This window comes from Camelina sativa, chromosome 9, assembly GCF_030686135.1.
Source record: "Camelina sativa cultivar CO46 ecotype springtype chromosome 9, ASM3068613v1".
NCBI lineage: Eukaryota > Viridiplantae > Streptophyta > Magnoliopsida > Brassicales > Brassicaceae > Camelina > Camelina sativa.
In genome coordinates, this window is record NC_141888.1 from 32,753,909 (window position 1) to 32,767,604 (window position 13,696).

General features: G+C 35.9%; 2 protein-coding genes across 3 annotated transcripts; both read right to left on the reverse strand.

The window, feature by feature from the left end:
• Positions 1-1,135: 1,135 nt before the first annotated feature.
• LOC104712427 (putative galactinol--sucrose galactosyltransferase 2) lies at positions 1,136-5,719 on the reverse strand. The gene is made up of 14 exons (XM_010429329.2): positions 5,307-5,719; positions 4,826-5,040; positions 4,496-4,740; positions 4,303-4,393; positions 4,157-4,205; positions 3,975-4,066; positions 3,769-3,876; positions 3,347-3,472; positions 2,692-3,244; positions 2,543-2,610; positions 2,314-2,448; positions 2,005-2,222; positions 1,813-1,901; positions 1,136-1,717 (listed from the first exon to the last, which is right to left on the reverse strand). Exons 2-14 carry the CDS (start codon positions 5,014-5,016, stop codon positions 1,358-1,360), a joined length of 2,325 nt encoding a protein of 774 aa, XP_010427631.1. The 5' UTR covers positions 5,017-5,040; positions 5,307-5,719; the 3' UTR covers positions 1,136-1,357.
• Positions 5,720-8,815: 3,096 nt separating this feature from the next.
• On the reverse strand, positions 8,816-12,050 carry LOC104712428 (calcium-dependent protein kinase 32). 2 transcript variants are annotated; one of them, XM_087465154.1, is made up of 9 exons: positions 11,708-12,050; positions 11,047-11,613; positions 10,694-10,817; positions 10,463-10,606; positions 10,190-10,342; positions 9,973-10,088; positions 9,695-9,862; positions 9,370-9,597; positions 8,816-9,270 (listed from the first exon to the last, which is right to left on the reverse strand). In XM_087465154.1, exons 2-9 carry the CDS (start codon positions 11,572-11,574, stop codon positions 9,118-9,120), a joined length of 1,614 nt encoding a protein of 537 aa, XP_087321280.1. In that variant the 5' UTR covers positions 11,575-11,613; positions 11,708-12,050; the 3' UTR covers positions 8,816-9,117. The 2 variants fall into 2 exon arrangements, with proteins under 2 accessions (XP_087321280.1, XP_087321279.1); XM_087465153.1 differs by having other exon boundaries at positions 11,047-11,616; positions 11,708-12,041.
• Positions 12,051-13,696: the final 1,646 nt, after the last annotated feature.

The window sequence follows — 13,696 nt, forward strand, 5'->3', positions numbered from 1 at the left end:
TCGATTAATATAGGTATACGCGCGTATGGTGTAAGGATTGGCAGAAATGAAAAGGCATGTGCGTCGCTTGCTTGGAAGACCTAAAGGTATGGTCGAAAGTCACGTCTTTGGAAATTTATCTAGTCGTTGTTATAACTTGACCTTAGTAATTGCTTCCTTCTTTGAATTTAACTCTTGTATTTTTCTAAATGAATGGTTAGGATTCAACTTGCTCATCGTTTTCGTGGATGTCAATATTACAGTTTTCATCTTTTTTTTTTTTTTTTAATTACTTGGTGTTGGTAAAAGAGCAAATTAAAAAAGAAAAAAAACTTAAAATCTGAAAAAAGATAGAAAAGACATGTACGTTTGAAATTGAATGCTTTGGGATTCCGTGCATCGTATGGGATTGATTGTGTATTGATGTGGTAATTAATGTTTTGGGTGTTTTAATTGTTCATATATTATATGTTCCATATACATGTTAGCTAGGTGTTAGAAGGTGGTGACTGGTGTCTAGCTTAAAGGGAAAATGTTTTATAAAAAAAAAACTTGAGGAAAAGAAAACAGAGTAAAAGGTTCATAAATTTGAGTTCTTCTTTTTTTACACCAATCAAGTAAGATATGAAACACAAGTCTAAGTAGTATGATTGTATGAACCTACATCGGATAAATATTCTGTACCGAACGTGTTGCTGTTGAGTCGTCATTGATTAGAATTTTCTAGTGGATTATTGTAAAACAAATGAAACTTGGCCTTAGTAATTTTTCTAGTGAGAATAAGATCTGTTAGTTTCGTGGTATGAAAGAATGTATGGAAGGTTTCATAAAGTCGATGATCATATAACTGATTTGTCATCATTATTCGTATTGACCCCTGCCTTGAAGTTGCGTACTATACATGGATTCTGATATTTTAGGTATTCACATGATCACCCTCCTCTTTTATTAGTAGTATAGAATTAAGGTGTATTGAAAGAGTGTCGGTTTCGATTTGTTTGGCTAAGACTTCAGATTTGTAAAATAACACACCAAGAATTTTAAAAACTATACATTTTACCTTCTTTATCAGTTTATCAAAATAAGAAATCATTATCCTTTCAGCCAGACACTCATTGTAGGGTAATTACGTACGTTAACGATAAGGTAAGAACAATTTATTCTTAAGAGAAATATTATTAATACAAAACTACAAAGAGACATTGATATTTTAGCGAGATTACATTAGGTCACACTACATTACTAGTACAAAAGCGATGATACTACAAACATTAAATTCCTAATTTATTTTTGGAATACCTTATTACTACAAAATAAGATGATGAATGACAAATTGGTGAAAGAATAGCTCCCAACTACAAACCGAAGCTTTTCGGCTTTAGACCAGAATCTCAACGTGCCATCTGAACATCTCTTCCCTCGTCACTGGCAGACTCAAAGTCACAAGTCCAACCTCCGCGTCGTACGTGAAATCAGTCTCTGTGCTTTCAACCGCGCATCTTAGTGGCCGCTGAGAAGAGTAAGCTCCAAAACGACCACAGCCTCTAACACCCAGAGATATCAGAGCTGTTGGTGAACGGTTAACGCTGAGCGCAGGAGAAGCCGAGGAGACCTCTCCATCGAAGAGTTCCGGTTTCTTGTCTGTCACGGGATTGATTTCCATCGACTCGATAGCCCCGCTTGAGTTGAACATGTCTAGAAGTCCGATAGGTGCGAACGAGATGTTTGCTGTGACTTCCTGTATAACCAATTTTTTCAAAAAAAATAAATGATTCGTCATTCACATTATGAATCCAAATTTTGTTATCAATTCATATACAACACTAAACGTACCTTCAAAGGAGAGATGTGGAAGAGTTCGTATTCAAGGACTTTGAGAGTGAGAGGAATTGAAGCACCTTTTGGTAGTCTTGCCACCTCCCCTGTAAATCAAAACCAAGCTCATGTTTTTTAGCATTGATCTGCATAATAATGTTTGATGTTTCTGTCTAGTCTGCAGATAGTAGTTGGTTTGATTTTTCTTACCTGATTTGTATGCGTAGACTATTGAGTCTCCACTCCAATCTTCACCAGCCACTTGAGATATGAGATCAGCATCATCAGCACGGACAGAACCCGTGAGTGTGCCAGGAGAAGTATCATGAATCTGGTTCTTCTTTGTTTCTTTGCACCAACCAGCACCTTGACAGTTGAACACACCAACCATACCAGTGAACTTATTCATGTTCCATATCTTGAGCAAGCTGAAATAAAATTCAGTTTTTGCAAGTGTTAGAGTTAGGCTTACGAGTGGATGATAAAAAAAGAGAATAGTTAGTTAGCAAAGAGGCAAACCTGATTCCATCTCTAGCTGGATCCGCGAATAAGCAGTCACGGGTAGGCCTACCCGGAAGCTTAGCACGAAGAACCGATCCATCCGGAAGAACTAGCTTCCTCAATAGATCAAAGTTGTGGTTGCCTGGCTTATCACTGTCATATAAACATATCTCCAGTTAAAACCTCGAAGCAAAACAGTACCTAGTCAGAACAAGAATTAAGTTAAAAGATGAGAGGAAGGCTTTACCTGACATAAATTGCGCATCCACCTACTGCACGCGCTGCAGCATGATACTCTGCAGTTGGGTGTAAACTCTGAAAACATCAAAGCTTCGGTTACAAGTGAACTCATCTTTCTTAAAGAGTAGTAAAGACATCAAATTACTCTTTACTTACATGGAACATATCCCAGTCAGGTTGCATGAACTCTCCAAGGAATAGGCTGTTATATGCAACTGATGCAATGTGGATGGTGTGAGAAGCAGGATCTCTTGGGTAGAAATCATCAGATGCTCTAACAATAGCCGTTTGTTTCGCACTGTAAAGTCCGTCTGTGTTGTGACACATGCACGATATGCAACCATTATCTGTGAAGTTCCGGGCAATGGAAGCTTCTAAAGCTTGGTGGTAGCTTCGAGTGAGAGACACTCTCCCGCCAAGACCAGCACCGAGGGTCTCGATGATGTTCTGGACATCAACTTTGACTCCGTCTATACCACATGAAGCCAAGTACGAATGCAGCTCATTGTAGAAATTGAAAACTTTCTTTGGGTTGACAAGCCCAAGACCATGAACAGCTAGGCTGTCCATTACTATGTCTGGTTGGTTCCCTAAGACACCTGGGGACTGAACTGGGTATGCTAATGCACTGTCATAGTGTTCCATTCCAGAAGCAGCGGGTTTAACCCCACCCCAGTATCCAGCTAAAGCATGCCACGCATAAACTTGCCTGTGAATAAGGAGTCAAGCCATGTAAGTATTCAAAACCGATGAAAAAAACTTTATCAGCTTGAAGATCAGTGTGTTACAAATTAAGAAGAAAAAGACATACTTCACATTATGGCGCTGCTTTGCATTGTCAACTACACTCTTTAGTCCTGATACTTGCGTATCCTTCTCCTGATCAGTCTTCTGAAATTTTGCATTCTCCTTGATACCAACAAGCCTAGTAGCAAACCTGCATACATAAGAATGGAGAAAAAAGTAAGCATTTTCATGCCAAAGTCCTATAAAATCTTGAGGCAACAACTTTAAAAATATTCTCAAGCTAAAGCTTTAAGAACTAAAGATTCAACAATTCCAATGCAGAAATTGAAACAGATGAATCTACTTTTGATTTCACCCACATGAGCTTTATTTTAAAATATTCAAGCCTTGATCTAGTTTTTTTCTGGAATAGTATCTGGTAAACTGAGGACATGTTTAAGATGCTCATCTACATGAATACAAAAACAAGAGACCAAGAGATCTTACTGTGCTCCTTCCTGAACAACGCAGTCTGCATCTTTCTCTTTGTGTTCTATTTGTTGCCAGCCATCGTCTATGATCAGAAACCTCGGTGGGGTACCTCCTTCTGAAAGGCTGCAATAAACCAAACGCATCAGAGACTCAGTCAACTTATACAGATTTAACCTATCATCAATATATTAACAATATGCCGCTCTATTTCCCTACAGTACCTTCTGAGGCCTTCATCAACGCCCTCGGCAGTCACGTCTGTGTAGAACGCGTCCCATGTGCACCAGCCAAACCAGTCTAGGAAAGAAGGAAGCTAAACAAACAAAGAGGAAGAAAATGAGGAGATTATATCAAATAAGAGTGAACTCTTTCTACTGACAAAAACTATGAAAAGTTCACTCACTTTCTTCTTCTCGCGATGATGAAATGTCTGCATGTGTCTCTCGACAGCCCTGTACATAACAAAGGATTAGCTGGTAAGAAAACACTAATACCCTTAACATCCAAGAAACAGAACATAATATATTTTGGCTTCTTTATAAAACATACTTTACGGATTGCCTGATAACTTCAAAGGGATTAGTTCCAGCATGAACATAGACAAGATGAGTTCCTTGGCTGGTTTCAACTGCCTTATCTCCTGCAATTACAAAGTCAACCAAAACGAAACTTCAGTTCTAAGATCTGAATATTGTAAGCTCGTTAATAAATGGATCATCTGTTGTACAACTAATTCACTAACCGCTCTCAAGACAGATCTCAATCTCATTCTTCTCATTTCCTTGCAGGACAGCTCTGAACTGGCCTTCAAGAAGAGGAAGAAAGACGGTATAAATAGTAGGAGCATCATCTCCATTTCCTTCAACCTCATCCTTACTCTCAAGTAGCATGAACTGTGTCTCCAAAGGGATATCTTTTCCACAGCTTCCCATTCTCTGAGTCATCCACCATAGTTTAAATCGAAAACAGCACATGAATCGAAGACCCCTGCGAAAGATTTATAAAACAATAAGCTTAAAACAAAAGTCTGATGCTATAACAGAGGGAGGAAAACAAAAGTTTGATGCTTTACTCCAATACACCGATGGGGAACACATGAAGACTCTTGCTTTGTTCAAAAGTTGCGCCTATAAAAGCACCGGAAACGAATCCATTACCCGTAACGGGAGTAAGGATAATGTTGTCGGGGATTTTGGTGAGGATGGTCTTCCCTTGAACAACGAGGTTGTCGTTCTGTACAGAGATGTTTGATGTAATCGTCATCTTTCTCAAAGCTGCTTCAGTTAACTGTCTCAGGTAATCACAACACATAAACCAACATTAGGAAAGCAAAATATTAAATGGGCAAAATAGCTTAGAATCTTTCTAATTCTCATCTCTTTGGAACAAAGGTCTAATTAGAAACTTTCCAATAATGGAATATGAATCTTAGAATCTACTTATATACCCCAAACGTCTCTAAACACAGGACAAGTTCGGAAAAAAATCACAAATTGACACTAAACATTCAAATAAAATAAAATTTGAGTTCGAATCATAAGAATAATACTAACCGGAATGTTTCTTGTTCGTGCCGGAGTAAAAAGAGCTCTCGGTACAAGAGAGAAAGAAGGAAGCACGGCAATGATGAGGATGGGGAGAGAGATAGACTCAACGAATATGCAGCAGAAGCTAAATGTTGCTTCTACAAAAGAAGAAAGAATACAGAGGTACACGGAAACGCCGCCAACAACAATGGTGGCTCCAGTCACTGGTCAATCAAAGTTATCGGAAACGGTGTTTTTGTTTTGTTTGGCTAATGAAGGTGGCAGAGAGACGACGGTTTATATATGCGGCGAGATCTGGTTATAGCCGTTGCGATGTTGCCACGTGTGCTACTTACTTTTTCTCCGTCGCGATTTAAAAAAAAAAAGTACTAGAAAAATCGTGATATTTTTGTCTCTCTCCTATTTGCTGAATCAGATACAACTCATACTAATTTTTAAAAAACATTTATTTATTTCTACTGCTCTTTTGTTTTTACTCCTTTTGATTTTGTCAGGTGTTAAAAAATTACCAAAACTAGTACTATTTAAATGTAATTTTTCTTGTTATTTAACAGTTGTCATGAATATAAATCAAAATTTATTTGAAGATTTCATTAGAAACATACCAAATTTTAGCCTAATTCAAAAATGTCTACAATGAAACGATGAAATAACTACTGTTGTTCTACTGTCAACGGAAAAATATGTTGAAAGCTGTACAAGAAAATCATAAATTAATATCGAATCAAATCATTTTACGAAACTATAAAATGGGTACTAGTTAATTAATTTCACTCCTATAAACACAAATCATAACGAAGCCCAAATGTACAAGAAACGTGTAACGTATGGTTGCATATATTCTTTTTAAAATAGAGATATTTTTCCTACTTGAATCGTGTGGTGTCTCAGGAATGCCAGTAGTGTATACACATGCATCACCGATTCACCACGCCTATAAGTTTCACGTATAATTAATATATAGTTTTTATCCTAGGAACTTGGAAATGACGTATGTGTAATGCTGATCAATTTTGAAATCTTAAGGACTACGTTAAGCCAAGGAGTCTGGTTGGTTGGTTGGTTGGTTCAGTTGGGGATTCAGGTCCCTCGGGAATATCACTAGATCACATATACGATTTTCAGGTATATTGTATATCTCTCTATTCTCTGGTTCAATATTTTGTTCTAGTAGAAGACGAAATTGTGACATCAGGTAATCTTTCAAGGCAATCCGCTTTTCTTTTATTATTGTTAGTTTTTTATGTGTTATTTATATTTTAAATTTCTTCTCATATATAAATTAGTAGCATAGTTTTGACAAATCCCTTTGGCATGTGCTATATATATATATATATATATTAAAACATAACATGCACATTCTATTAATTATACCGCTTAATGGTGAATATGTTGTAAAACCAAGTCGATGATGAGTTGGGGCAAATATTGTATCCACGGCATTTTTTGTTACGACTTGTCTCCTTATGAATAGGTCGAGCCGGCGACTGCGACTGACGACTAAAGCAAAATTCCATTAATGTAAGTTTTGGTTCAATCTAACATTGACAACTTTTCAACAAAAGTTACAAAACGACGGTCGAAGCCACCCAATTCTATAAATACACGATATAAATAAACACATGTTTATTACTACTTTACTCAAAATCGTTTTAATTTGAGTAAATATGGGTGATATAATGCAAGTTGTGTTTTAGTTTGACTCCTTTGCGGAGCAAAACATAACAACGTCTTCGAGATACAGACAGTAACACATACTCACTTGATATGTCACGATCCTTATCCGCTGATCTGGAACAACGTGTGTGGTCAACACTCGACGACTGGTCTGAACCGGGTTGATTCACTTGGCTGCTCTTTCGTACTAAAAGCCACTACTTGTTATGGATAATACATGGAACGAGACACCGATAAAATAATTATTCATGATACGATAATGTTTTAAAATCGAATCTGATACATACGTAGGTCCATCGATCGGTATGTATATGAAGTAAAGAGTTTCGATACATATCGACTCGTTAATTATTTTAATCAGATATTGAAACGAGCGATGCTGATCATAATATGATATACATAGTTATCAAAGTTTATAACAGTTCTTCTTATCCAAGATTGCATATACTATATACCTCTCGTACTAATAAATCATTGGTCCTGGCGTGAGAAGATTAAAAAAAAAAAACATTCTATCGCGGTTCATATTCATAACTAGATCGTAGTATCAAATTTTCACTTTTGAATATCTGAATTTTTATTTTTGAATTATGTCGTCTTAATTTTACGAAACAATCAAGTTTTTTTTAATGATCTTCTCTCTCTCAGTCATATAATTGCACTTAATTCGGATTAAGATAGTACTCCTATTTTTTTTTCCCCAAAGTAGCTAAAAGAAATCACGAGGCAAAAAAAAGTAGGTGAAGTTTTTGTAATGAAACGGCGCAAAGTGGGTCCAAATCCACGTCCGCTAGAGTTAATCAAATGTGAAAAAGATCTATGCATCACTTGCATTTGATCAGTTCACCATGTCCTTGTCTAGATTCCTTTTTCACTTTCGACTTTTAGCATTAGGTGTGTGTGACTGTGTGTCATGTGTGATACGATTATAAATTTTGTTGGCTCTATGTATATAATATAAGTACGACGATTAACTAAATGATAACTACGGTATTTACTTTAATGTTAACTCCGTAATCATGATTAGTGCCATTCCAAAAACATATTGTTTGTTTACTAACAACTAACAAGGTCGACATCGGACATGTGTATCCTTCGTGTACCGTTCATCCTCACGCCTTTTGCATGATTGATTGTTTTAACAATTTTCAATCAAACTTTGGTAACAATACAAAATCGCCACGTAAGTCTCCCGTGTCGATGAAACTACAATGACGTGGATTTTTTAATTAGACGTTTTTAACCAAAAAAAGCAATGAGCCGAAAGTTAAATTTTCTTTTACTTATGGTTTGTGATTATAATACGTAACAGATGTCATTGGTATGCTAATGCTATTTCTAATACTTTTGTTGGATATCAAATGTGCAGTATATCAATATCATGAACAGTTGTAAACTCTGGTTGTACAAATGATTCTAGATTAGTCTTTTTGTATTTAACTTTTATTTAATAAGATTGATTTGATCAAATGATTGGTGTTATAATGCATGATGACAATAATATATATAGATTATAGAGGACACAACATTTTATCCGCTTGTGTATATTTGAGGCCGCGATAAGACCATAACGACACTTGTTATCGTTCGGTACTTTGGTCTGAATTGATAAAACTTTCAGGCCACAAATATTTCTCCACTATATGCTTACTCAATAAGGTATTATAGAATTATTTTTCTAAAAGACTTTGACAACAAAAAGTGAAGGCACAACGACAAAGTCGACCAAAAACAAAACAAAAAATCATGATTCATCCTGCGTTTTTGTTTCTTTTTTTAGACGGAAAACAAATCCGAACTCTCATATACTTCTTGAATGGTTATAGAGAAGTTACAGATTATCACAAGAAAAAATTGATGTTATCTTCATTCATTATCAACATACGATTATACAAAATATCTACACACAGCCAAAGGCCAACACTCTTTGTTTTCTCCTGATCCGTACTCTCTCGCTCGCTCTTCAGCCAGGATATCAAAACACACAAATCGTACAACTTTTATATGCCTAAAAAGCTTTAGTCGTGGTGTTAAGAAAAACCCCAAAAAGATATAAAAATAAAGAAATGAAGAAAGATTTGGCATCCCCATTTTGATCCAATCTTCCACTTCTGAGGTGGCACTGTTTCAGCTTCTCTCATCATTTTTCACCATTGACCTGCAATGACGCATCCTGCATCAGTTTGAGACTGATACTGTTAAACCGTTCCCTCGAGTACTGTCTCGAAGCTTTTCTCCAATCTGTTCCTGTTTTCATCATCGTCACAAACTCTTCGTAACTTATTCTTCCATCCTGCAATACACAGTTTTGATGATGTTTATAGCTGTTTTTTCTCAAGACAATTTTTCAACCATTTTGTAAAAGAAAGTGAAATGGTGAGGCTAATCAAACCTTATCGGTATCAACATCGTGAATAATGGCATCAACAACTTCTTCGCTTGTACCAACTTCATCAGCCAAAGCTTCTCTTAGTTCCTCTATTTCGATATACCCGTTATTGTCTTGATCGAAGAACGCAAACGCTTTCTTGAGATGCTCATCGTTTCCCATTTTCCTTAGGTGTACTGATATGGCAATGAACTCATCACAGTCCAAATATCCATCTCTATCGATATCTCCCTGCAAAAAGAAGAGAGTCATCGAGAGGTCAGTACATTGCCATATTTTAATTTCACAAAACCGGCATTGAAAAGTAATGGTCTATCAAAAAGCTTACAGCGTCCATTAGAATTTGTAAATCATCTTGGGGAACGGCATGACCAAGTTTCTGCAACCCGATTTTTAGCTCGTCAATATTAATCCTCCCTCTTTGGCTTGTGTCCATTATTTGGAACCCTTCTCTTATACCAGAAGCTTCTTCATCTGATAAATGCTCAGCAATAACCTATTGACAACACGTACCAAACGAAGCTATTGTTAGGCTTTTAAGCTCACAAGAGATATATATATATACTGTATATGTTCGGGATAGTTTGTAAAGGATATGTATTTTACCCTGAGTGCTCGTTTCTTGAGCTTGTTCATGACGGTGAACTGCTTCAGCCTTGCTCTCACTGTTTCACCCAATGACACATTGGGAGCTGTCTTTGCATTCTGTAACCACGGATGATCTAGGGAAAATGAAGCGAATACTAATTATTACACTTTGCTATAAAAGATTTCATATGAGAACATAAGAAACATTGTATAATAAGAAACCATGAAACAGTACCTAGCACTTGCTGAGCTGTAAGACGACGCCTTTGGTCAGGATCAAGCATTTTCCTGATAAGGTCTTTTGCGTTGTCAGAAACCTTGGGCCATGGGTCCCTTCTGAAGTCCAGTACAGATCTAATAATTGCCTGTGCAACTCCTTGTTCAGTTTCTGAAAATGGTATAAACAAACAAAAAAATTATTCTTATGATCACTTCAGATATGACCCCTGATGACAACATTTGCCACAGACGATCCATGAAGGATGGAACATAGACTGATAATACTAACCTGCCCAGAAAGGTGGGACACCACAGAGCAGTATGTAAAGAATTACACCTGCACTCCAAATGTCAACTTCAGGACCGTAATTTCGTTTTAGCACCTCTGGAGCCATGTAGTACGGACTACCAACAATTTCGTTAAACCTCTCGCCTGCAAGGAAAACAATGGTGTGAGTTTCGATCTTTTACCAAACCTCAAAGTGATAACGTTTTCACAGAGCACCAAAGACCACATTACCTGGTTTAAAGAAAACAGAGAGACCAAAATCAATGGCCTTGAGAGGTGCAGTCTCCTTCTTGTTTCCAAACAAGAAGTTCTCAGGTTTCAGGTCCCTATGCATTACCCCATGCTTGTGACACACCTGGAAAAAGACACATTGGAAACTCATTAATCTCACATCTTAAATCACTCCCAAAGACTTTCAATATACATGAAAAGAAATGATTTTTGAATCTTTTTGCAGCAAATTGTGCCCTTTACATATCAATAATGGCAATAAGATTCACACTAGAGCTTAAACCAAGACATCGTCAGACAGCTCTCAATCCTACAACTAAAACAGGCAAAAAAATCCTATCAAGAGGACAAACCTGAACAACTTCCATGATGGTCTTAGTAACAGCAGCAGCAGCTCTCTCGGTGTAATGACCTCTAGCAACAATCCTATCAAACAACTCACCACCTTCACAAAGCTCCATAACCAAATGAACAGCATGCTCATCTTCATAAGTCTCTTTCAAAGTAACAACATTAGGATGAACAGGCATATGCCTCATGATCTCAACTTCTCTCCTAACATCCTCAATATCAACAGCCGTCCTCAGCTTCTTCTTCAAAATCGATTTACAAGCAAAAACGTCGTCGTTCTCTTTATCCGTACACAGATACGTAACACCGAATTCACCACGACCTAGCTCCCTCCCCAAGGTGTATTTAGACTCGATCTCACGACCTGTTGGATCAGTCAACACGATAAGCTTAAGAGGTTTTCCACCATTACCACCACCGTGATGAAGACCGTAATCGATTGAGAAAGGGTTTTGCTTCTTCCTTCCTTTTTTGGGCTTATTGTTATCATTCTGAGCCAATGATCCCGCTGTTCCGCAACAATTACCCATGATTTTTCCGATCAAATCTTAAAAACCCAAAATCAAAATCTGCTGCAAATCCAGGAAAGTTGGGATTTTTATGAAAAAGGATGGTACTTTAAGAGAGGAATTATGAAGAGAGATGAGATGGGTATATATTTACCAAAACGAAGAAGAAGATGAAAAGTGTGGAAAATTTCAACGCGTGATTACGAAGAAGAAGAACGTCAAATGATTTTTTTGCTGAATTTTTTTTTTTACGAATTCACAAAAATGTAAACTTAATTAAGAGAGAGATGATGATGATGATGAATGATGATGGAAGGAAGGTCAAAAGAATCTTCTTCCCTCCCTTCTTCTTTCTTCTTCTCCAGCAAAGCTCTATGATTGTTTTGTTTTTTCTGATTTTTGTTTTGTTTTTTCCTTTTTTTTTTTCTGTTTTGTTTTTTGTTTAAATCTTTAAAAATTATTGTTAGGGAATGTTTTCTGATTAATATAATCTGAAATCAAAATGCCTGTGTGCTCTTTACTATATTGACCCTCTCTCTCTAGTCAAATGCTTAATTAAATAGATTGCCCACCAAATTAATATTTTTTTAATTTAATTAGTTTCGGGGAAAAAATGTTTCTTACTTAGATATGGTTAAATAAGAAATTATGTTGAGAAAGCAAGGGTAATTCTGGAATTTATCTGAGAGTTTAATCCGAAAGCGAGTCTGTGACACGTTCTTACACTATGCACCCTGAAACAAACCCAAAAGTAAGGGCAAAAGCGTAAATGTGATCGTGCTTGAGTCTCTTTAATTAATAAAGCGGCCACCTTTAAACCAAAAAAAAAATTATTAACAGAGGTCAAACCCGGCGATTTTGACTCTTTTAATTCCCCGGCCCTTTCGTCGGGGACCCAACTAACTTTTTTCTTTTTGACTTCGATTCATACAAACCAAAACAATATTATTGAGGATATCCAAAATATTTTGATTAAAGGTTAATTTGTTTTTTTTTTTTTCAATTCAAGTTTGATAGATTTTGGTTCTGAATACAATCTTGACACTCTTTGAACTTGAAGCAAACCAATAAAGTCATGTTGATCTGTCAAAAATAACTGATGTACAAATCTAGTTATTTAGTACTTTTTCAGACTACAGAATCGTGTATACGTGCAATTGGGTCGAAACCTCGATTTAAAAATAACACACATATAGTATTTATTTAAAAACTTACTTCGAAGTTAGTCTATATAAAAAAAAAAGTTAACAAAGTCAACGGAGTAGGAATGAGGTAAGAGACTATGTTAAGTGATTTCAAATTAATATCCAAAATCTTCTTCTGATGAACCTTCCTTTACTTACACGAGTGTGTTTCTATCATTCTTACCAAGTCAATGATTCATTCAATTTGTTTACCTAAATTTAGCATTGATATAAAAGATAGTTTAACTGTACTAACAAAATGATTAGGCAAGAAAGTCAGTGGGTAATACACTCTAGCTTCTATATTGTAATCTTTGATCATTGCTAAAGTTTGAGTCTTGTTTGTTACCATATTTTATTTTATACAAATGGACAAATCAAAATAAGAATGTAAGGGGGTGGTATTGGTTTGAGATTTATGAAGATTTTTGAAGAATTCAACAAAATCATTAAAAATGAATAATTGAAAGATTGTTAAAGATTGCTAAAGAGTTTTGTTGATTAGTTTTCTAAAATCTTGTAAAATCCTCCAAACAATCTCTGTATTTTTATGATACTTTCCACGACTTTATTTTGTAAAGAAAGTGTCTAAAATCATGAACCAATAACATAATAATTGAACTCATTAACAATCCTAGATTCTTTTGTTTTAATTGAATAACACAAAATTTTTAATGATTTTATAAAAGTCTGAATCCAATAACTCAGATTTGTTAAGATTTTAAATGACTTTTTACAAATCACAAACTAATAACACTAAATTTTAACAGAGTTTAACAAAATCTTGATCTAATAACAACATATTTTACATAACATTTAAAGTCTTTAAAACTCTTTTCAAATCTTAAACCAATAACCCCCACTAAGACTAAACAAAGAAAGGCTATGAAGGCCCATTATGGTAGAAGAATAAGCGAAAATAAACCCTTATTCATTAGCCCAACTCAATACTTACTAAC